This window comes from Palaemon carinicauda, chromosome 5, assembly GCF_036898095.1.
Source record: "Palaemon carinicauda isolate YSFRI2023 chromosome 5, ASM3689809v2, whole genome shotgun sequence".
Classification (NCBI taxonomy): Eukaryota; Metazoa; Arthropoda; class Malacostraca; order Decapoda; family Palaemonidae; genus Palaemon; species Palaemon carinicauda.
The window spans coordinates 111,952,402-111,977,891 of record NC_090729.1 but is presented as its reverse complement, the minus strand read 5'-3'; the positions used below and the strand labels follow the sequence as shown (position 1 = coordinate 111,977,891).

General features: G+C 47.8%; 1 protein-coding gene and 1 pseudogene across 1 annotated transcript in view; one reads left to right on the top strand and one right to left on the bottom strand.

Annotated features, from left to right (window-relative positions):
- Window positions 1-3,805, bottom strand: part of LOC137641083 (uncharacterized) — an 11,278-nt pseudogene extending 7,473 nt beyond the window's left edge.
- Window positions 3,806-4,060: 255 nt separating this feature from the next.
- Window positions 4,061-25,490, top strand: part of LOC137641401 (amyloid protein-binding protein 2-like) — an 87,610-nt gene continuing 66,180 nt past the window's right edge. The window contains exon 1 of the mRNA XM_068373924.1: window positions 4,061-4,601. Within this exon, the coding sequence (XP_068230025.1) occupies window positions 4,464-4,601 (138 nt within the window). The 5' untranslated portion in view covers window positions 4,061-4,463. The remainder of the gene's footprint in view (window positions 4,602-25,490) is intronic.

Below are 25,490 nucleotides of genomic sequence, written 5' to 3'. Positions count from 1 at the left end.
GTCTTTTTGGGTGGGGAAAATCGCCTACCCCCAATTCGGTGTGACAGCTGACCTTGCTTGACTGGCAGTTGATGCATGACTTCGCCCATTCCCGGGCGTCCTTTTTTATCCCTGGCCAGACAAACTTTTCAGACAGAAGGCGAGCGGTGGTGCGTCCTGAGGGGTGTGAAAGTCCATGGATGATATCGAATATTTTCCTTCTGCAGGAAGCTGGTACCCAGGGACGTGGGCGGCCGTGCTGGTGTCGCAAAGAATAGATACTCCTGCTGGTCCAAGCGGAATCGCACTTATCTTGAGCGCAGATGGCCCCGTCAGGTGATCCTGTGCTTCTCGGTCGGTGCATTGTTCGGTTGCGAGATTGGCGTAGTCGATTCCCAGATGGATCGCGTCAATTTCAATCCTTGAAAGGGCATCCGCGACTGGGTTTTTCTTTCCTGGGACGTAACGTATGGTGCACCCGAATTCGGCGATTGATGCGAGATGACGTTGTTGTCGGGAGGACCATGCGTCCGTCGATTTCGTGAAGGCGTGTAAGAGGGGTTGATGGTCCGTTGCGATTGTGAAGGGGGTACCCTCCAAGATGTGCCTGAAGTGGCGGACGGCGAGGAGTTCCCTATCGAAGGTGCTGTATCTTGTTTCTGCGGGTTTCAATTTCTTTCTGAAGAATGCCAGCGGTCGAGGAGAACCATCGACGAGTTGCTCTAGCACAGCCCCACAGGCGACGTTGCTGGCGTCGGTCGTTAGTCGCAGGGGCGCGTTGTCGTCGAAATGAGCCAGGGTGGTGGCATTCGCAAGGGCATCCTTCGTCCGAGCGAATGCCTGTTGCTAGGGCAAACCCCACTCGAGTTTTTTTGCTTTTCCTTTCAGGACGTCGTCGAGGGGTGACAGGGTTTGAGCGAAGTTGGGGATGAAGCGTCTGTAGTAATTGACCATTCCCAGGAACTCCTGAAGTTGGCGGATGGTCGTAGGCATCGGGAACTTCTTGATGGCGTCGTCCTTGGTTGTCATGAGTTTTACCCCGCGCGAGGATACGCGGTACCCAAGGAAATCCACTCCCTCCACACCGAACGTGCATTTGTCGAAGCGTACGACCAGGCCGTTTTCCTGTAGGCGTTTGAGGACGGTGCGGACGTGCCCCTGGTGTTCCTCCTTGGTTTTCGAGAATATCAGGATGTCGTCGACGTAGCAGACGCAGAAAGATAGGTCACCCAGAATGCTATCCATTAGTCGTTGGAAGGTCGCCCCGGCATTGCATAGACCGAAGGTTGAGTATGCGAAGGTGTAGGATCCAAACGGCATTACAATGGCAGTTTTCGGGATGTCTTCCGGGAATACGGGGACCTGGAAATAAGACTTGAGGAGGTCCATCTTGGTAAAATACTTCGCGCCGTGCAACGCGTTCGTAAGGTCCTGCATGTTGGGCAGCGGGTAATGATCGGGCGTTGTGATGAGGTTGAGGCGCCTGTAGTCGCCGCAAGGTCTCCAGGACCCGTCCGGCTTTTTAACCATGTGCAGGGGTGATGCCCAGGGGCTCGATGCTTTCTTACAGATACCCATGCGTTCCATGTCCTCGAAGGTGCGTTTGGCATCCTTCAGTTTCTGGGGCGGGAGGCGGCGGAATTTGGCGTGAGTGGGAGGTCCTGTCGTTGTGATGTGGTGGTAGATACCATGCTTGGACAGGGAACCTGGCGAGTGTCGGAGCTCGGGCTTGAAAACCTCGGGAAATTCTCGTAGGAGGTCGGCGTAGGGTGCGTCGTTACGGCGGTTACGGACATTGTTGCAGGGCCGTGTTCTAGGGCGCGGGACTGGCAGGTTCCCATGTCGATGAGACGTCTGTTAGCGACATCGACGAGGAGTCCATGGTGGGCGAGGAAATCCGCACCGAGGAGGGGGCGATTGACGTCAGCGATGGCGAAGGGCCAAGAATACGAACGGCCCATGATAGATATCTTGAGGGTCTTGATCCCATAGCACCGTATGGGAGATCCGTTGGCGGTGATGAGTGAGGGAGCGTTTTTGTCGGGACCACGGTCTAGGTCGGACTTGGAAGGTGGGAACGTTGACTGCATTGTGCTGGTGTCCACCATGAGTCTACGGTTGGAAATGGTATCGATGATATAGAAACCATTCTTGTCTTGGTTAACCGCGGCTGCGATGGTGGCAGGTGGATGCTTCTGGCGTCATCTTCTTGGGAAACTGCATGGTGCTCTACATTTCTTGGCGTCACTGCCGAACTGTTGGTGGTAGAAGCACCATGCTGGGTTAGGCCTAGGGTTCGGTCGTGTCGGTTGCGGTGGTTTCTTTCTTGATAGAATGTTGATCTCGTCGTCCTCAAGGGCCGTTGCCGAGGAGTCTATGGAAGAGCAGCTGCTGAAGGAGGAGAACGGAGGCGGTGTTGACGATGATGCTCCGAGACGAGATGCTTTGGAGGCCTCGTGGAGCTTTTGAGCCTTCGACAGGCGTTCGTTCATCGGGAGCGTGTCGGCGTCTGTCAATTGGGCACGTACGTCCTGTGGTAGGCGTCGAAGAAAGATTTCGCGAGATAAGCTAATCTCACGTCGTCGGCCGTTGCTGTCTGTTTCGGGGAGCATAAGCAGGCCGGTTAGCTCGTCCCACGCCTCGACAGGAGAGGTGTCACCCATGGGCTTGCCGGCGAGGTCCAGTACTTTCTGTGCCCGTGCTGAGACGGAGAGGGAGTAGATACCGATGAGTTTCGTTCTCAGGTCTTCGTATGAAACTTGGCCGGCCTGGGCGTCGAGCCATGGGGAAATCTTGTCGAATACCTCTTCAGGTATGGAGGTGAGAACGATGTCAGCCTTGGCGCAGGAGTCGCTGAGTCTAGCGACGCGGAAGAGTACGTCCGCTCTCAGGAACCAGGAAGCGGTGTTGTGTTGAGAAAAGGGCGGCAGTTTGACTTTGGGCGTGGAGTCGAGGCCGTTGGGTGCGATGGGCGTGTTGCTTCTTGCATCGTGGCCAGACGACGAGTTGGCGAAGAGGTGAGAAGTTGATATGTCGGTTAAGCTCATCCTACTGCCATACGTTCACCGAAGTGTGGGAGAACCAAAGGCAGGCTCGTGCCTACGGTAACGGAGTATGGAAGAAGGTAGCACAGCCGTAATAAGTCCGTTAATGGCAAAGCCAAAACCGCTGATGCTACTTTCAACTCCGGGGTCACCAGTTGTAAGGAAAGTGAGACAAGCGTCACCAAGATCAACTGATACTTTATTCAAATGTGCACGAGAGTATATTACAAGGTGCGGACGGAAAGGTAGGATGACGCTGGCGCCAAATCAGATTGAAGTGCCCGCCAAAATATATGTTTTCTTACACTTACAAATATGTGAATTACGAGTTAGCAGAAACATGTTATGAAATGATACATATGTAAAAATGTACCTCTGGTAGAGCGGAATATATATACATGAGAAACCACAGTGTGGCGAAAAGAGAATTCAAATAGATAAGTGGTTTGTCGATTTTCTGGACGACGAAGGGATCGGTGTCCTTACAGTATAATTACGTTTCATCGTTTATATACATTTATAGGATACTAATTTTAATCTACAATAAGGTTACTTCTCATAAGCTTTCATGATTGCAAGGATCGTTTACTTCAAAAGACGTTTAACTTATCATCTCTCTTTACAACTGACCCATTTTTTACAGTCGTCTTGCAGGGTCTAGTTTTGAGGAGCAGGTTATTAAATTATTACATTTCTTTTAATTTTCATCTTTGAAATTCCCGCTAGGTAGGCCTAGAGCACTAAAAAAAATACTTACGCAACTTGTCGAGTTTTGGGGTCATGTTTTTATATGAAATCGACTTCTGTAATTACTGTATATTCTCTGGACAATATATAACAAACCTTTATTTATATTATCGTAAAAAAGATATAGCGTTTATTCTTTTCATCTATCCCACCAGCAAATATTCGCGATAGGTGGCGTAAATTCCAATACAATTCGAATAAACCAAGTTCGAACATCTTTGTGTAAAGACATGCCCTATTTGTCCATTAGTGTTACACACGCTGCCTTATAATCACCAGTGTGTATTGTAAATTGTTAATTCGATGATTAATCGTAACTGTTACGATTTAGAGAGTATCCAATAGAAGAAAAGAAATGTAATCGAGATAATCAATGAACGAGACAGAGGGTCTCAAGTGAACCACGTTTCGAAATTCCAGACCATGAAATAGAAATGATTATTGAATGTCGTCATTCTTACATTTTAAATGTTGAGTTTCCTTTCTTAAAATTATCTGAAACTGAAACTTCTCTTAAATTTCAAGATTGAATTAGATAAAATAGAATTTCCAGTGGGTATTTTTTTTATGGCCCCTCGGGGTGGTGGGTATCAAGGTTCGTGAAGTCTCGGATAAAAGTAGTTCGAACAAGATGGAAGCTTATTGTTTACATTGATCAGCTGTGAGGAACATAACCAATAACACAAGAGAATTATGGCAGCTTCTATGCTCAAGTGGTTCCCAGGAACTCTCTATAATACGGCACTAAATAAGGTGGTGGAGTATTACAAAAATAGCCTGGACGAATTAAAAGTTTTTCCTCCTTCAGTACAATTTGATGTTCTTCATGAGGTGAGAATTTTGACTTTTATGACATCGTTGTTTACCTCTGTTTCGGTTTACGTTTGTATTGGCTCAAGACACAATTTATAATTGGTTCATAATGTTTGTAATATTTGTAATCGTCCAATGAAAGGGATTCACTATTTATCCTTAGTTTATTCTTGTTCAGCTCTAGCATGTTATTAACATTACTTCCTTTTTTTTTTTTTTTTTATTCTTCTTTAGTATCAGGTGTTTCCTATAAGACGAACGTTCGTTTGCTTCGAAAATAACACTTATTTTCACTGCAATTGAAAATTCAATTATATAAGAAATATTATTCAATGGGGTTAGCGAGCGCAGCTCGACATTTACATCTTCCCAGTAGGTAGGAGCTTGATGACTTTCTTTTTCCGCGAACAAAGCGAGCTCATGGCGGAGTAAAAACCATTAGATTTTTTAAAAATATCCCAGTTCTTGGATGGTCTAATGTGTTTTCAATTTATTTGCCATTGAAATGAAGGTCTAATCCAGTAAAACAAATTATTCACTACAGGAAAAACTTTTTTTCTGTTCAAACTGTTGTTCTGTCCGTAACTGTAATTTTACCGACTATGCTAATGCAGCATAAGGTGAATGGGAAATAGTTAATAATCATATCTCTCGACATCTGCCAAATCACTTAAGGTTCAATTTCTATTACGTTCAAGTTTGGTTAGGTTAAGTTTTTATTTTGGCTTTGGATTGAGGATCGAATTCCATTACCCCTCCCTCCATGTGCCTTGGCTCCCTGGCTGCCATAGTGATCAGGTAATGCAAGGAATTTGGGCATAAAATGTAGATTGTCCAGAATATGGGATATGAACCAATTTTGTCACCATGCTATGCCCTTTTCAAACCTTAAAATGCATTATCCAATCAGGCATGATTATGTTAAAGTATAATTAATAACATTTACAGTTGTTTAAACCAACCCAATTTTGATGGAACACATGGAAGAGATGTTAGTCAATAGGTTCCCATCAACCGTGAAATAGAACTATGCAATACAGAATTTTTAGGGGGTTTTGTCGAAATTCACATTTGCATACGTCTTGAACCTATATATAGTTACTTGATATGCAATAATTTGTTTTAAATTGGGGTGTTTTTGTGCGTATTTGATGTATATCATGTTATCTACCCATGACATTCAGTAGTCTAAAACATCAAGTTTTGTTGATAATTATGTTAAATAATCATAAGCCTAACTAATAACTGTCATTTAAAAGTTGTCTCCATTTAGTAATTGGGCCAAGTTTTATACCTTCCCAACAACAATGGTAAATAAAGCTAAATTTGAAGCACGCAGGGAACACAGAAGAAATTGTATGTTTCATGGAGAGCTTTTCTGCCATTTAACCCCACTTCAACTTACTTAGCCCTTTTACCCCCAACGTTATTTGGAACTTTCCAACCCTTAACCTCCAGGGTTTTTTTTTTTTCAAGCACATTTTGCAATGTATTTTTTTTAAATTGGTCTAACAGCCTTAATTTTCATCATTGAGAGATCAGGTTGGTCTAATTATTTCGGAAAATGCCTGAAGTTTCTCATAAAGTTATCAAAAATATGCAAAAAAAATGTAAACAGTTTTTGCAAGGACGTACCGTTACGTCCAGGGGGGAAAAGGGATGAGTTTTGTGAAACGTACCAGTACGTCCATTGGGGGTAAGAGGTTTAACATTACTTGATATGCTCTTGCAGACTAATGTGCCCTGACCCTTACCCTAATTAACTTAGAAGGGTATCTTCTTTTTAATATTATTTTGGGGGTTAAAATGAAGTACAGCATTTCATTGGCCCCTTTAAAGTGTCTAACCTACCCTAGGATGCTATTTCTATCCTGCCTGGGGCTTTATCCCCATAAAATCATGCGTATTTTCTTAAACTTTCTCTTCTCTCAAGTATGGGAAGTGAAAGTAAGATGTTCCCTTATGTATAGCTGTGTCAGAGGTTTTAATTCTGGATAATCTTTTGAAGGAGATTACAGTATACACACAATTTAACATCCCTTGCAAGAGCTTGGCCCATATACAGTAGTGACAGGCATAGGTCTTTTTCTTGAAAATGACATTTATTTTTATTTTTATTTTCTGTAGATGTTACAATACTTACCTTATTTAGGTATGAAATATAACATAAAAGTCTGACAGGCCCTTTTTATTAGATGTGTCTTTTTATTATGGCAGACAGTATTTAGTATTATAAACGTGTTGTATCATAACTATGTAAGTGTAAAACATTTTATTGCAAGTATTTGTTTTAAGATTAAGACAAGTAGTTTCTTGAAACTTCGAAAAAGTATGACATTTTTGTTTTACATCTCCTAAAGGACTAAAAACTGTGACTTTTTTTTTTAATGTTCATGAATTTGGCTGGAACTCAGAAATATTGCCATTTTTGCTGCCTTTTCTCCAAGTTATATATATATATATATATATATATATATATATATATATATATATATGGATAAATATCAACACAACATCGTGTTCAAATAGAAATAAATTTCTACCTCATACTTGGGATCGAACGCTAGCCCCTTCTAATGAAAGGCCAGGTCGAAACCAACCATGCCACGAGAGCCCAAAAAGGAAATCTGAACCTGACAATAATCTATCTGTCCGAGGATTTACCTGGTGAGACATCAGTCTCTTTACCAGCGAGTTTTACCAGATTTCCCCGGGCCACCACGTGACACAATTGGTAGTAATTCATTCAAATTACCCCTAATGAGTCAATATGGATAAATATCAACACAACATCGTGTTCAAATAGAAATAAATTTCTACCTCATACTTGGGATCGAACGCTAGCCCCTTCTAATGAAAGGCCAGGTCGAAACCAACCATGCCACGAGAGCCCAAAAAGGAAATCTGAACCTGACAATAATCTATCTGTCCGAGGATTTACCTGGTGAGACATCAGTCTCTTTACCAGCGAGTTTTACCAGATTTCCCCGGGCCACCACGTGACACAATTGGTAGTAATTCATTCAAATTACCCCTAATGAGTCAATATGGATAAATATCAACACAACATCGTGTTCAAATAGAAATAAATTTCTACCTCATACTTGGGATCGAACGCTAGCCCCTTCTAATGAAAGGCCAGGTCGAAACCAACCATGCCACGAGAGCCCAAAAAGGAAATCTGAACCTGACAATAATCTATCTGTCCGAGGATTTACCTGGTGAGACATCAGTCTCTTTACCAGCGAGTTTTACCAGATTTCCCCGGGCCACCACGTGACACAATTGGTAGTAATTCATTCAAATTACCCCTAATGAGTCAATATGGATAAATATCAACACAACATCGTGTTCAAATAGAAATAAATTTCTACCTCATACTTGGGATCGAACGCTAGCCCCTTCTAATGAAAGGCCAGGTCGAAACCAACCATGCCACGAGAGCCCAAAAAGGAAATCTGAACCTGACAATAATCTATCTGTCCGAGGATTTACCTGGTGAGACATCAGTCTCTTTACCAGCGAGTTTTACCAGATTTCCCCGGGCCACCACGTGACACAATTGGTAGTAATTCATTCAAATTACCCCTAATGAGTCAATATGGATAAATATCAACACAACATCGTGTTCAAATAGAAATAAATTTCTACCTCATACTTGGGATCGAACGCTAGCCCCTTCTAATGAAAGGCCAGGTCGAAACCAACCATGCCACGAGAGCCCAAAAAGGAAATCTGAACCTGACAATAATCTATCTGTCCGAGGATTTACCTGGTGAGACATCAGTCTCTTTACCAGCGAGTTTTACCAGATTTCCCCGGGCCACCACGTGACACAATTGGTAGTAATTCATTCAAATTACCCCTAATGAGTCAATATGGATAAATATCAACACAACATCGTGTTCAAATAGAAATAAATTTCTACCTCATACTTGGGATCGAACGTTAGCCCCTTCTAATGAAAGGCCAGGTCGAAACCAACCATGCCACGAGAGCCCAAAAAGGAAATCTGAACCTGACAATAATCTATCTGTCCGAGGATTTACCTGGTGAGACATCAGTCTCTTTACCAGCGAGTTTTACCAGATTTCCCCGGGCCACCACGTGACACAATTGGTAGTAATTCATTCAAATTACCCCTAATGAGTCAATATGGATAAATATCAACACAACATCGTGTTCAAATAGAAATAAATTTCTACCTCATACTTGGGATCGAACGCTAGCCCCTTCTAATGAAAGGCCAGGTCGAAACCAACCATGCCACGAGAGCCCAAAAAGGAAATCTGAACCTGACAATAATCTATCTGTCCGAGGATTTACCTGGTGAGACATCAGTCTCTTTACCAGCGAGTTTTACCAGATTTCCCCGGGCCACCACGTGACACAATTGGTAGTAATTCATTCAAATTACCCCTAATGAGTCAATATGGATAAATATCAACACAACATCGTGTTCAAATAGAAATAAATTTCTACCTCATACTTGGGATCGAACGCTAGCCCCTTCTAATGAAAGGCCAGGTCGAAACCAACCATGCCACGAGAGCCCAAAAAGGAAATCTGAACCTGACAATAATCTATCTGTCCGAGGATTTACCTGGTGAGACATCAGTCTCTTTACCAGCGAGTTTTACCAGATTTCCCCGGGCCACCACGTGACACAATTGGTAGTAATTCATTCAAATTACCCCTAATGAGTCAATATGGATAAATATCAACACAACATCGTGTTCAAATAGAAATAAATTTCTACCTCATACTTGGGATCGAACGCTAGCCCCTTCTAATGAAAGGCCAGGTCGAAACCAACCATGCCACGAGAGCCCAAAAAGGAAATCTGAACCTGACAATAATCTATCTGTCCGAGGATTTACCTGGTGAGACATCAGTCTCTTTACCAGCGAGTTTTACCAGATTTCCCCGGGCCACCACGTGACACAATTGGTAGTAATTCATTCAAATTACCCCTAATGAGTCAATATGGATAAATATCAACACAACATCGTGTTCAAATAGAAATAAATTTCTACCTCATACTTGGGATCGAACGCTAGCCCCTTCTAATGAAAGGCCAGGTCGAAACCAACCATGCCACGAGAGCCCAAAAAGGAAATCTGAACCTGACAATAATCTATCTGTCCGAGGATTTACCTGGTGAGACATCAGTCTCTTTACCAGCGAGTTTTACCAGATTTCCCCGGGCCACCACGTGACACAATTGGTAGTAATTCATTCAAATTACCCCTAATGAGTCAATATGGATAAATATCAACACAACATCGTGTTCAAATAGAAATAAATTTCTACCTCATACTTGGGATCGAACGCTAGCCCCTTCTAATGAAAGGCCAGGTCGAAACCAACCATGCCACGAGAGCCCAAAAAGGAAATCTGAACCTGACAATAATCTATCTGTCCGAGGATTTACCTGGTGAGACATCAGTCTCTTTACCAGCGAGTTTTACCAGATTTCCCCGGGCCACCACGTGACACAATTGGTAGTAATTCATTCAAATTACCCCTAATGAGTCAATATGGATAAATATCAACACAACATCGTGTTCAAATAGAAATAAATTTCTACCTCATACTTGGGATCGAACGCTAGCCCCTTCTAATGAAAGGCCAGGTCGAAACCAACCATGCCACGAGAGCCCAAAAAGGAAATCTGAACCTGACAATAATCTATCTGTCCGAGGATTTACCTGGTGAGACATCAGTCTCTTTACCAGCGAGTTTTACCAGATTTCCCCGGGCCACCACGTGACACAATTGGTAGTAATTCATTCAAATTACCCCTAATGAGTCAATATGGATAAATATCAACACAACATCGTGTTCAAATAGAAATAAATTTCTACCTCATGGTTGGTTTCGACCTGGCCTTTCATTAGAAGGGGCTAGCGTTCGATCCCAAGTATGAGGTAGAAATTTATTTCTATTTGAACACGATGTTGTGTTGATATTTATCCATATTGACTCATTAGGGGTAATTTGAATGAATTACTACCAATTGTGTCACGTGGTGGCCCGGGGAAATCTGGTAAAACTCGCTGGTAAAGAGACTGATGTCTCACCAGGTAAATCCTCGGACAGATAGATTATTGTCAGGTTCAGATTTCCTTTTTGGGCTCTCGTGGCATGGTTGGTTTCGACCTGGCCTTTCATTAGAAGGGGCTAGCGTTCGATCCCAAGTATGAGGTAGAAATTTATTTCTATTTGAACACGATGTTGTGTTGATATTTATCCATATTGACTCATTAGGGGTAATTTGAATGAATTACTACCAATTGTGTCACGTGGTGGCCCGGGGAAATCTGGTAAAACTCGCTGGTAAAGAGACTGATGTCTCACCAGGTAAATCCTCGGACAGATAGATTATTGTCAGGTTCAGATTTCCTTTTTGGGCTCTCGTGGCATGGTTGGTTTCGACCTGGCCTTTCATTAGAAGGGGCTAGCGTTCGATCCCAAGTATGAGGTAGAAATTTATTTCTATTTGAACACGATGTTGTGTTGATATTTATCCATATTGACTCATTAGGGGTAATTTGAATGAATTACTACCAATTGTGTCACGTGGTGGCCCGGGGAAATCTGGTAAAACTCGCTGGTAAAGAGACTGATGTCTCACCAGGTAAATCCTCGGACAGATAGATTATTGTCAGGTTCAGATTTCCTTTTTGGGCTCTCGTGGCATGGTTGGTTTCGACCTGGCCTTTCATTAGAAGGGGCTAGCGTTCGATCCCAAGTATGAGGTAGAAATTTATTTCTATTTGAACACGATGTTGTGTTGATATTTATCCATATTGACTCATTAGGGGTAATTTGAATGAATTACTACCAATTGTGTCACGTGGTGGCCCGGGGAAATCTGGTAAAACTCGCTGGTAAAGAGACTGATGTCTCACCAGGTAAATCCTCGGACAGATAGATTATTGTCAGGTTCAGATTTCCTTTTTGGGCTCTCGTGGCATGGTTGGTTTCGACCTGGCCTTTCATTAGAAGGGGCTAGCGTTCGATCCCAAGTATGAGGTAGAAATTTATTTCTATTTGAACACGATGTTGTGTTGATATTTATCCATATTGACTCATTAGGGGTAATTTGAATGAATTACTACCAATTGTGTCACGTGGTGGCCCGGGGAAATCTGGTAAAACTCGCTGGTAAAGAGACTGATGTCTCACCAGGTAAATCCTCGGACAGATAGATTATTGTCAGGTTCAGATTTCCTTTTTGGGCTCTCGTGGCATGGTTGGTTTCGACCTGGCCTTTCATTAGAAGGGGCTAGCGTTCGATCCCAAGTATGAGGTAGAAATTTATTTCTATTTGAACACGATGTTGTGTTGATATTTATCCATATTGACTCATTAGGGGTAATTTGAATGAATTACTACCAATTGTGTCACGTGGTGGCCCGGGGAAATCTGGTAAAACTCGCTGGTAAAGAGACTGATGTCTCACCAGGTAAATCCTCGGACAGATAGATTATTGTCAGGTTCAGATTTCCTTTTTGGGCTCTCGTGGCATGGTTGGTTTCGACCTGGCCTTTCATATATATATATATATATATATATATATATATATATATATATATATATATATATATATATATATATATATATATATATATATATATATATATATTTTTTATTTTTAAATATTAAACTTAGCCGGTGAAAATATAATAGCTGACGTCTCCGACGGCTCAACAGATTCCAAAAACTCGCGAGCGATCGCCATGAAGGTTGCGGGTGTGCCCACCAGCGCCGACTATCGGCCAGATACCGCATATACTTGTCAATCTCTCCAGTTCTTCTCTGTCGGTCTTGTCGACAAGTTGGTTCCGCTCGCTTTTGACCTCGAGTTTTCGACCGAATTGGTGAAGTACTTTATTTAGGATATCGCAGCTTCTTTGGTGCAGAAGGATACCCACGACTTGATGGCTACGTCAGCGCGTAAGGCTGCTCCTTCATCATCTTATGTCGTTAGACCTAAGCTCGATACTCCAGCAACGAGGTTTATCCCGCCCTTTCGTGGCAGAGCTCCCAGTAAGGGAGGCGCTCTTGCCGACAGTAAGAGAGGCAAGAGGAGAGGATGTAAGTCCTCCCGGGGCAGAGTCTGACTGCCCACGTCCTCAGACAGTGGTAGGGGCCAGACTGAACAACTTCTGGCAGGCCTGGGAGAAGAGGGGTGCAGACGAGGAGTCTGTTTTGTTGCTAAAGGAGGGGTACAAAATACCTTTTGTACGGAGACCTCCTCTAGTAAAAGTCCCTTTAGACCTCTCTCCCAGGTATTGAGAGGAGTCAAAGAGGCAGGCATTACATCAGCAGGTGTCTCAGTTGCTAGAGAAGGGTGCGGTGGTGAAAATCTTGGACCTTCAATCACCGGGGTTTTACAACCGTCTCTTCCTAGTACCAAAGCATACAGGAGGTTGGAGGCCGATGCTGGATGTCAGTGCGCTCAACGTTTTTGTTGTCAAAACAAAATTTACGATGGAGACCACCAAATCCGTTCTAGCAGCGGTCAGAAAGGGAGACTGGATGGTCTCTCTCGGCCTGCAGGATGCGTACTTCCACATTCCTATACACCCGGATTCTCAACTGTATCTGAGGTTTGTATACAGGAATGTGGTGTACCAATTCCGAGCACTGTGCTTCAGCCTCAGCCCTGCTCCTCTTGTTTTACGAGGCTCATGAGAAATGTAGCAAAATTTCTACATTTATTGGGGATTCGAACCTCCCTGCACCTGGACAACTGGCTGCTCAGAGCGTCGTCCCGTCATCGCTGTCTGCAGGACCTTCAATGGACGTTGGATCTTGCAAAGGAGTTGGGACTGTTGGTGAACATAGAGAAGTCTCAGCTGACTCCCTCCCAAACGATTCTCTATTTGGGGATGGAGATTCACAGTCTAGCTTTTCGGGCTTTTCCGTCTGCCACCAGGATAGAGCAAGCCTTGCTCAAAGTCCGTCTCATGCTGAGGAAAGACCATTGCTCTGTGAGAAGTTGGATGAGCCTCCTAGGGATGCTGTCATCCCTGGAACAATTTATCTCTCTAGGGAGACTTCACCTTCGCCCTCTCCAGTTCCATCTAGACTCCCATTGGAACAAGAACAAGACTTTGGAGGCGGTCTCGATCCCTATCTCCGAACCAGTAAAGACGTGCCTGAGCTGGTGGGACAGCAATATAGGTCTTCGAGAGGGTCTGTCCCTGGCAGTCAAGAACCCAAACCACGTGTTATTTTCAGACGCGTCGGATTTGGGTTGGGGAGCGACTCGACGGTCTGGAATGTTCGGGTCTTTGGACGACAGATCAGAGGAGCCTTCACATCAACTGCAAGGAGCTGTTGGCTGTTCACTTGGCCTTGACGAGTTTCGAGAGTCTTCTTCGAAACAAGGTGGTAGAAGTGAATGTGGACAACACCACAGCCTTGGCGTACATCTCCAAGCAAGGAGGCACTCACTCCCACACTCTGTTCGTCATCGCAAGGGACCTCCTCATCTGGTCAAAAGATCGAGGCATCTCACTGTTGACGAGGTTCGTCCAGGGGAAATTGAACGTCTTGGCGGACTGTCTCAGTCGGAGAGGTCAGGTGATCCCTACAGAATGGACCCTCCACAAGGACCTGTGCAAGAGTCTTTGGATGACTTGGGGTCAGCCCACCATAGACCTCTTTCCGACCTCACTGACCAAAAGGCTCCCAACCTATTGCTCTCCAGTCCCAGATCCAGAGGCGGCCCACATAGATGCCTTTCTGTTGGACTGGTCTCACATGGACGCTTACGCATTTCCGCCGTTCAAGATCATCAACAAGGTTTTGCAGAAGTTCGCCTCTCACAAAGGGACAAGGTTGACGTTGGTTGCTCCCCTCTGGCCCGCGAGAGAGTGGTTCACAGAGGTACTTCAATGGCTGGTAGACGTCCCAAGGAGTCTGCCCTTACGGATGGATCTCTTACGGCAGCCCCACGTAAGGAGTCTTCATCAAAGCCTCCCCGCGCTTCGTCTGACTGCCTTCAGACTATCAAAAAACTCTCAAGAGCTCGATGATTTTCGAAGGAGGCAGCCAGAGCGATCACGAGGGCTAGGAGATCATCTACTATCAAGGTCTACCAGTCGAAGTGGGAGGTCTTTAGAGAGTGGTGCAAGTCCTCCTCTATTTCCTCTTCCAGTACCTCTGTAGCCCAAATTGCGGACTTTCTCCTGCATCTGAGAAATGTTCGCTCCCTCTCTGCTCCCACTATTAAAGGCTACAGGAGCATGTTGGCATCTGTTTTCAGACATAGAGGCTTGGATCTGTCAAATAACAAAGATCTCCAAGATCTCCTTAAGTCCTTCGAGACCTCTAAGGAGCGTCGTATGTCAACTCCCGCTTGGAACTTAGACGTGGTCCTAAGGTTCCTAATGTCAGACAGGTTTGAGCCATTACATTCAGCCTCCCTGAAGGATCTCACCCTCAAGATGCTTTTTTTGGTGTGCTTGGCTTCAGCTAAAAGGGTCAGTGAGATCCATGCTTTTAGTAAGAACATCGGCTTCTCTACGAATAAAGCTACATGTTCGCTTCAACTTGGTTTTTTGGCCAAGAACGAACTGCTGTCTCGTCCTTGGCCTAAATCTTTTGAAATACCTAGTCTGTCAGAAATCGTAGGTAACGAAGTGGAAAGAGTGCTGTGCCCCGTTAGAGCTCTTAAGTTTTACTTAGCTCGAACTAAACCTTTACGAGGTGGTTCTGAGGCCTTATGGTGCTCCGGTAAGAAGCCCTCATTGCTCATGTCTAAAAATGCGTTATCGTACTTTATTAGATTTTTAATCCGGGAGGCACATTCTCATTTAAATGAGAAAGATCATTGTTTGCTTAAGGTCAAGACGCACGAATTGAGAGCGATAGCAACTTCGGTGGCTTTTAAGCAAAACAGGTCTCTTCGAAGTATTATGGACGCGACCTTTTGGAGGAGCAAGTCGGTGTTCGCTTCATTTTACTTAAAAGACGTCCAGACTCTTTATGAGGACTGCTACACCCTGGGTCCATTCGTTGCAGCGAGTGCAGTAGTGGGTGAGGGTTCTACCACTACATTCCCTTAATCCCAATATCCTTTTAATCTTCTCTTGAAATGTTTTTAATCTTGTCTTGGGTTGTACGGAAGACTAGGAAGTCTTTCGCATCCTTTTTGATTTGGCGGGTGGTCAAATGTTGTTTCTTGAGAGCGCCCAGATTAAGGGTATTGATGAGGTCCTGTTATAGGGGTGTTCGCCCTGGATATAACAGCTCCTGGGAGTCTTTCAGCATCCTGAGAGGATGGCTGGGCTTCGTGAGGAAAGCGAACTAATGAGGCAGAGTAACCGTCAGAGTCAGCTTCCTTGCCAGGTACCTATACTTAAGTTGGTTTTTTATGAAATATTTGTCAAAAAACTCTTGAGCATATACGCCTTTATTGTATTAATACTGGGGTCTACCCACCACCATGGGTGTGAATCAGCTATTATATATTCACCGGCTAAGTTTAATATTTAAAAATGATTTTTGATTATAAAATAAATTTTTGAATATACTTACCCGGTGAATATATAAATTAAAGGCCCTCCCTTCCTCCCCGATAGAGACCCAGCAGACTGAGAAGAACTGGAGAGATTGACAAGTATATGCGGTATCTGGCCGATAGTCGGCGCTGGTGGGCACACCCGCAACTTTCATGACGATCGCTTGCAAGTTTTTGGAATCTGTCGAGCCGTCGGAGACGTCAGCTATTATATATTCACCAGGTAAGTATATTAAAAAATTTATTTGTTCCGTAACCGAAATACAAACCACGCTATTTACAAAGGGTTATTACTTTTAACGTAGCTGAAATGGCGAGCCATTAGAATTTAACGAGGGTGTATTACCCCCGCGCTAGTTAGCGGGGGGGGTAGGGGAGTGATAGCTAGCTACCCCTCCTCCCCCTCACACACACGTGAATACTCACTTTAACTTTTGGCTCGGACTGTGACAGACGTCTCTGTCTTGGTCCTCGCTTGGCAGCCATTGTCTGTTTTGTCTTTACTTAATTGCTTACTTTTCTTTTACTCAATATATATGTAAACATGTTTTCATGTTTGTATATATATTTGAGTATAGAAATAAGTAAGTTTCCTTTTCAGATGTGTGTGTGTAGTGTACGATATCTACGGGGAGGCCTCGGCAGTTAGGCCACCACGGCGTATTTTATGGGTGGCGATTGAGTTTGACTTATGTCTTTCTCTCTCTCTCTCTCTCTTGAGGTCGTTCACCCTTTTACTACGTGTTACTACGCCCTTGTAGCCTAGCTTCCTTTCCGTGTGGGGGGTTGCTACGTCGTACGTTTGTATCAATTAGTTATGAATCTAATTGTAGTTTTTTTTTTTGTTTTTTTCAGCTTGTAGAACGATTCCTTTCGGGGTTTTCGTTCTTTCTTTAGTGTTCATTCATTTTTAAATTACATAATTACATAGTTACATAATTATAATTGTTATAATTCTGTTTTGATAACAGCTCTCCTTCCGTGAGTGTAAGTGGTTGTGAGGGCACGTGCCTGTTGTGTAATTCTTGTTCCTTTCCCTCGGGATTCCTCTTCGTAGCCTTCCCGGGGAATGAATGTGTACTAATATTATTTGTTTTATTTTTTTACAGTTACCGATCTAGTTCGTTTCTGTAATATAGCAACGGTGTGAGCTGTCTGGTTGAGTCCTGGGGATTCGGCTGTTGCTGCCTCCCCCCTTGTATTTTCGTCAGGGGCGTGTCTCCTTCTACTGGTAGTACTCCCGTGTCGACGGACAGCTCTCCAGTTCATTTTAGAACAGTCAGGAGGCTTGCCTCCTTGGGCGGATAACTTTCCTTCCGAGGGAAGTTTTTCCTGTCCAGGCTTGAGTTTTTTCCCCTTTGGGGGGTTCTTCTCTTGCCTTTTTTTCGTGCGACTATGCTTTTGGTGCTGAGCGGTCGCACCTGCAGTTTCGCTCAAGGGGCTGGGCAACTGCAGGAGCTCCTCTTCGGAGGATTGCTCCTTTTAGGTCACTGGCTGACCAGTCTCTTCCACGAAGTGTTTCTCTTTCGTTCGCGAGAGAGTACACTCATAGAGACTCCTCTTCGGAGGTTTCTTCTGTTGCTGTTGCTGTTGGCCTCCCTCGCCGTAAGGCCCTCCGTCCGCCTCGTCGTAAGGGCCTCTCATCTCCCTATAAGGGTGCTTGAGGCGCCCTTTTGGATCTCCGTTTGCAGCCTACAACTCCTTTTTTTCTCGATCTTCCGCCTTGGTGCAGATGGACAGCAGTCTGATCTCGTCTTCCGACGGGCAACGGTCTTCCCGACGGACAACGGTCTGCCCGACGGACAGCGGTCTTCCGACGGACATCAGTCTCCCGGCGGACAACGATCCCTTCGGGGCAAAGGGTTGCCCCCACGGGGGTTCTTCCCTTGCGTGTCAGGGTTTCCCTGCGCGCCCTTCTGCTCATCAGCGCTCTCCTGTTCGTCAGCGCTTTCAAGATGATCTTCCCTGCGGTTCCTGTTACGTGCCCTGTGCGCCCACGTTCGCCCTCGCGATCTAGAACTTCGGTTCAGGTCGGGGTCAAGGACTCTTCTTCTTTGCGCAGGCTTCCACGCGTAGCCTTCTGCTCGTCAGCGATCATCAGCTCGTCAGCGATCATCAGCTCGTCAGCGATCATCAGCTCGCCATCGATCATCAGCTCGCCAGCGATCATCAGCTCGTCAGCGATCATCAGCTCGCCAGCGATCTCCGGATCGCCCACGTGTGTTACAGCTGGCACGCCAACGTTCTCCAACACTTCTGAAGGAACATGGTTCGCCAGCTACTAGCTCACCTGCGCATGCTGATCGCCATCGCACGACCCTCAACTGCGGATGCTGATCGCCATCGCGCGACCCTCAACTGCGGATGCTGATCGCCATCGCGCGACCCTCAACTGCGGATGCTGATCGCCATCGCGCGACCCTCAACTGCGGATGCTGATCGCCATCGCGCGACCCTCAACTGCGGATGCTGATCGCCATCGCGCGACCCTCAACTGCGGATGCTGATCGCCATCGCGCGACCCTCAACTGCGGATGCTGATCGCCATCGCGCGACCCTCAACTGCGGATGCTGATCGCCATCGCGCGACCCTCAACTGCGGATGCTGATCCTCATCGCACAACCCTGAACGATCGCCCTCCTGCGGATGCTGATCACCATCGCACCCTTTCACGCGATCATTCACCTGCGCATGCTGCTCGCCATCGCACAACCCTGCACGATCGCCCGCTTACCCATGCTGCTCCTCGTCGCACAACCCTGAACAATCGCCCTCCTGCGGATGCTGATCACCATTGCACCCTTTCACGCGATCTTTCACCTGCGCAAGCTGCTCGCCATCGCACAACCCTGCACGATCGCCTGCTTACGCATGCTGCTCCTCATCGCACAACCCTGAACGATCGCCCTCTTGCGGATGCTGATCACCATCACACCCTTTCACGCGATCATTCACCTGCGCATGCTGCTCGCCATCGCACAACCCTGCACGATTGCCTGCTTACGCATGCTGCTCCTCATCGCACAACCCTGAACGCTCGCCCTCTTGCGGATGCTGATCACCATCGCACCCTATCACGCGATCATTCACCTGCACATGCTGCTCGCCATCGCTTACCATCACGCGGTCATTATCGCCAGCGATCTTCTTCACCTACGCGGCAGCACGATCCCTCGCCGTCACGCCATCGCTTGCGTTCGTCGCCTCGGACACGTGTTCATTTACCTGCCCACCCTCAGGCTCGCGCGATCGCTCGCCTGCGCGCCCGCGCGACCATTCGCCTTTGCGCGACCGTTCGCCCTCGCGCGACCATGGTTCGCGGTGAATTCCACAGCCGGTGGTAGCAGCAGGGACGCGTGCTCCTAGACGGCACTCGGGATCACCTCCATCCAAGCACAGGTTGGTAGTGCAGGACGAAGACAGGTCAGTACAGCATTCTTCCCCACCTTCTTTTCAGGCAGGTACCGTCGGGTCCACTCCAAAGAATCGCCCGATCCCTTTCACCTTAGCGAGGATTTCGGACTCTGTGTCCTTGGAGCTGCAGACATGGTTTGGTCCGCTGGCACGGGCGTTAATGAGGGTTATGAAACCAGCACTCGCCGGCCAGGGTAACAAACCAGCGGCTGTCTCTCCTACGCTGAAGAGAAAGAGAGGAGTGGACTTCGTGGTGACTTCCCCCAGGGCGAAGTTGGTTCCCAAGAGATCGGTCTCGAGGGTCCCCTCTCCTGCACGAGTACTCTCTCCTTCTCCCGTCCTGGAAGGATTTTTGGCGGGGGGGCTTTCCGTTCAAGATTTCTCCATCGGACAAAGGGTGACTGCTTACATCTTCCTCTGGGAGCTTACCAGGTTCTTTCCCTCCTCGGTTACGGCCCGAGGTTTGGTTCAAGGAAGCTACAGGAAGATCAAGGGTACTTTCCTCCTCTCGAGCTCAGACACCTTGGCCTTTCGTCGTTAAGTATCTACTTGCGGACAAGCTCGATGTTGTACCATCTGGACGCGCTGACTGAAGGCTTCCTTCGGGTGTCTCATCTGTGGAGGTCGACGACCTCAGACACCCTTCCATCCTTGAGAAGAGTTTTGTCTGTGCCCAAGGACAGAGACTTAGACAGCTGCTGTGCGGAGTAAATCGACTTCCGGTTTCACTCCTCTAAGGCGCTTTCTTCCAGACTCTGCAGGGCTCAGGCGCCCTTTTCTTTCAACCACGTCGGCCTAAGTTATCGGCTACGACAACTGGGACAAGGTGTCCAATTGCAGTTTCCTCCTGTGAGGAACAGATGGCACGGGAGACTCCCCCGGGGGGGTATAGTCCTAAAAGGAGTTCACGAACTCTAGGATTGCAGGTTTTTTCGCTGGGAGGATGCTTAAGGTTACTCATCCGAATGACAGCTTCCTGATGCCCATTCCCGCACAATCTCTGTGAGTAGCCAAGGATATCGCGCCTGCAGTCTCTGTCAGCGAATTCAGTGTCTCTGAACCTCTATGCCATAGCGTCAGCAGAGTTGCCCGGTTGGGCAGAATGATCCATACCTTAGGCGAAGGTCTTCCTTAGGATCATCGACGGCTTCACCCCCCGCCCCCTCAGTCGATCCTTTCCTGTAAGGAAGGATCTGAGAGGGGATGTCCATAGTCGACCTCTCAGCCCTGATCAAGTTTGTCGAACAAACTTCGGCCAGCGTAGACCAGCAGAATCGATCAGACTGGTAACGAGGCGACAGGACTCCTTTAACCCTGGATCTGAAGGACGGGTACTTTCAGTTTCCATTCCATCCATCTTCCAGGGTGCTCGTCGAATTCAGCCTAGACTGCAAGTATTCCTGCTTATGATGCAGTGTGGCTATCCCGCCGTGGCATAGCAGGTTTGTTTCCCCAGAGAACTCTCCCTGCCTTCCTCTTGGCCGCTCAGGTGCAGGCTTCCGCCTCCTCTGCTGTTTGGAGGGCTGGTCAACTCCGGTAGGCTCGGGTTTCGACCTTCTTCAGCGCCGGGACAAGCTTCCGGATGCTGACCATGAGTGTGGGCTCATGGTATTTTGATTGGAGCCTTCTCTTCCTCTGCCTCAACATCTGGAGTATCTGGCCATGATTTTGAGTCAACCGCCTTACCACATTGGAAACCCCGCTTCTCGTCCGTCCAGCGAGGTTAAGCAACGTCGGTACTTGGATGGGTGACCACCTGGGGACGCCAGATTCTGTTACCGCATCCTCCGAGCCTTCCTTTCGGTTGACTGTGGCAAGACTGAGGAGAGTCGCAGTACCTGTTCTCAGTGAAGCAGAGCTTTCAGCCCTACCTTGGAACGTTTCCTAGTTCTTCTTTCCTCATTGACCCGTCTATAGTCCAAACGGTCGCCTCAGGATAAGTTCCATGTGGGGCGATCCAAGTTCCGGTGGCTTCAGGCAATGTTTAACCGGACTCCCTGGCCCTATGGGACCAGCGGAACTATTAAACCTGCAATGGGTGTTGACCTATGGAGCCTCTTGATGGTAGTGGATATTCTCGTCCTTTCCCCACATTCTTGATGCGGTTCTCGGACTCGTCAGAGGAAAGGGGGGGGGGGGTCATGTTCCGGTCCAGGCCTATGGTCAAGACCTGAAGGATACCTCTCCATCATTCAGGCAGGCTTAAGGGCCTTAGTCTGGCCCCTCTTCAGATCCTACAGCTCCTGCCAAGTCGCCCCGTTGCGCGTCGACTTCATTCTAACCAGCAGGGGACGCATTTTCACACCTTCACATCTTGCAGTAGAGATACCGGGATGATTGAGATTCTCTCAATTCCACCATCGGCTCTCTCATTCCAGGCAGGGGAATGTTTCTCTCAGACTATCCGAGCAGAGCCTCACAGAGAGAGTGTACCTAGGGGTCTTTGACCTTGGGTAACCAGCAAGTGCTGGTCTGGGGGACCTGATCGCGACACCTTGGAACCTCAAGCTTCCACTAGTCTTCCCCCCAGTCTCAGACCCCGAGACTCTGGCAAGATGCATTCCGGTGATGGTGGGACAACTTCGACTCCTGCGTCTTCCCTCCTTTTTGTCTGCGGACAATGGGTCTCAACAAAACCAGGTTGTCTGTCAACCTTTCAATGGGAGAGCTCCACTGGGACTATGCGCAGAACGGTTACTGGACCCTCTTCTTCCCCTGACGGAACTCCCGGGAGAGCTTCTCCCACGGCGCAAACTACTCAAGCAACCACACTACGACATCTCTCCCGAACCGGGGCGTCGCTTCGGCTTCATGCCTGGAGACACTACGCTTCCTCCTCTAGAAGAGACAACCCGCTACAGTCGCGGTACGGAGGTCGCGTCATCTGCGATAGTCATCCACAGGGGTCTCCCAGGCAAAGTGAAGAGTCTAAGGTGGTGGGTGCCGTGGGAGATATACCTCTTCCCGTGAGGCCTCTTCTCCAGCAATAACGGTCTTATTGCCTTTCGGCGGGAGGAAACTCCTTTCCGCTCTCGGCAATGAAGCCTGTCGCTCAGCCTTTCCCTGACTTTCAGGCTTAAAGGAATAACTTTTTCCTGCCCGCTGGATCTATCCTCGCTCATGCGAAGCTACGATCGTCCCTGCCCTAGTCGGAGGAAGACCTCCAACTTGGAGCATGGCTCGGACTTTTTAGTCCTTTAAGAGATCTTCTCAAGACCCTTTTACGACAGGCCTCGGATTGTATTCCGCCTTGGGTCTTCTGCTCACTCTGGCCACGGCCAGTGTGTAAGCAATCTTCTTGGTCTCTTACTACTCCCCCCTTTCTAAGGAAGAGGGGAAGGCAACATTCAGGCTCGCTCCTGAGTTGTTGGCTAGACTCAGAATCTGAGGGTCCCGACCCTTCGGTCTGATTCATTCAAGATTTCGAGTCTCCATTCTGTGTGTGATGTCCCAAGACCTTCTCTTTCTTGCCAGTAAGGAATCGAGAGGTTAGCGCTGGGAACAGCTGCAGTTTGGCCTCAGTTGCAGCCGATTTGGGAACACAAGGAGGACATGGGGGGAGAGTCACCAGTATACCTCTTCAGCCCGGACTCGAGGACATTCATTTCGACCTGTCTTCAGACCCTCCCCCATCACGTCGCCCTACAGCACGATGTTGGATACATCGCAACGTCCCTTGCCTTCGAGTAATACTACTCTGTGACGCAGGTGCTACAAGCTGGAGTCTGGAAGTGTCTGATGACCTTCGCAACCCGCTTCCTGCAGGGCGTGACCCACAGGAAGTCTCGATACGTTTTCTATCGCTCTGTGGTGGCTACACAACAGCTGGTCTAACCTCAGGCTCCTTTTTGGACAGGTAGCAGAAGGTTGAGGGCATTGTTATCAGGTTTTAGTCTGCATGAACGAAAGAAGTATGTCTGGCCCTTACTTCTTTCTTCATCATCCCCTCTACGGGGAAGCAGCATCCTGGTCTCTGCATAGCTGACCTCGAACCTCTGCAGGTAAACCATGCTTCCTTGTGTTCCGAGTATTGAGTCAATACTGTCGCGTCCCCCATACCCTGACGAGGTGGTATTGGGAACGTCCTAACCCAGAGTTCCTTCTGGAACTCCAGGTCAACTGCCTAAGACGGGTCACACTTCTTCCTTCACACACAAGCTTACGTAGGCCACATGGTTCCTTGCGGAGCAAGGAACTTGTGAGGTGCAGGGACTCCTTTTCTCGAGTGCGACTCACTCGGATTCGGAGTCCCCGGGTAAAGCCAAAGCCAGTACAGTATGGCTGGGGACTTTCCACCCTTCCTAAGGGATAAGTCACCCTTTGTAAATAGCGTGGTTTGTATTTCGGTTACGGAACAAATGACAAATTCGAAGATAATTTGTATTTTTCCTAACCATACAAACCTTAGCTATTTACACATATTTGCCCGCCAGCCCTGTCCCCCAAGACAAGTCCTACCTCTAAGTGAAAGTGAGTATTCACGTGTGTGTGAGGGGGAGGAGGGGTAGCTAGCTACCACTCCCCTACCCTCCCGCTAACTAGCGCGGGGGTAATATACCCTCGTTAAATTTTAATGGCTCGCCATTTCAGCTATGCTAAAAGTAATAACCCTTTGTAAATAGCTAAGGTTTGTATGGTTAGGAAAAATACAAATTATCTTCGAATTTGTCATTTTATAATCAAAATATCATATTATATTGAAGAGCCATAAGGCTCGTCGTCCTTTTCGCCGCTGGGGCCTCCCGTCTCCCTATAAGGGAGTCAAGAGGCGCCTCTTTGAGTCGTCACCACCTCCTTCCTCTGGTGAGGATTCTCGTCGTTGGGAGCAGACCGTAGCAGCCACGTCCTTGGACCTCTCCGGTGATCGCTCGCAATCTCCTACGCCTACCAGACCTTCCACCTCCGGCGCAAATGCGCAGCAGGGGCCTTCTAATCTCGTCATCCGACGGGCAACGGTCCCTTCGGGGCAAAGGGATGTCTCCCACAGTGTGGGGGCTTCCCTTGCGCGTCAGGGTTCCCCTGCGCGTTCGCGCGCAGTAGCCCGTACGCTCGCTCCAGAGTTGCAGCAACCTGACTCGCCGCGCCAGTGCTCACCTGCTCGTCAACGTTCGCCTGCTCACCTGCTCGTCAACGTTCACCTGCTCGTCAACGTTCGCCTGCTCACCTGCTCGTCAACGTTCGCCTGCTCGCCAGCGCTCTTCTGATCGTCAGCGCTCTCCTGTTAGCAGTCTAAACCCTCCTGTTCATGTTGCGCGCCCAGCGCTCCAGCGGTCTCCTGAGTGCACACGATCTTCTACTCGTCAGCGCGCACCTGCGCACCTTGTTCTTGATGCTCGCCCACGCGCACTAGATCTTCGGATCTGGACGCGGGCAAGGACCTGACTCCTCCTCGCCCACGCGTTCCTGTTTGTCCATCTTCGCCTGCGCAACAGCGCGCGCGCACTTCAAGAGTTCCTGCGCTCCCACGCGCCTTCATATCCTGAGCCCGTCCTCGAGCGTTCGCCCTTGCGCGGCACCACGCCACCTGATCCTGCGCCCCAGCGGTCTTCGCGTCGACACCCTCCTGCGTGCCAGCGATCTCTAGAGCTGCGATCTCCTGAACGCCCGCACGATCCATCGCCTGCGCGCAAGCGCTCTCCTACGCACCAGCGCCACCTTGACCTAGATCGCCATAAGTCTCCTACGCTCACACTCGCCAAATCGCCTGTGCGCGGACAGTCGCCTGCGCGTACTACGCGCCATAGCTCGCCCACGCGCCACAGATCACCAGGCCGCCATCGATCTCCTGCGCCTTGCCGTTCTCCTGAGCAACAGCGATCTCCTCTTCCCTCACTCGCTTTTTCACCTACGTGCCCGCGCGTTCCTTCATCTACGCGCCCACTCGCCCGCGCGCGTTTATCCCCGCGAGACTACGCGCCCGCGCTCCAACAGCCTCCCGCGCGCGATTCCTTGA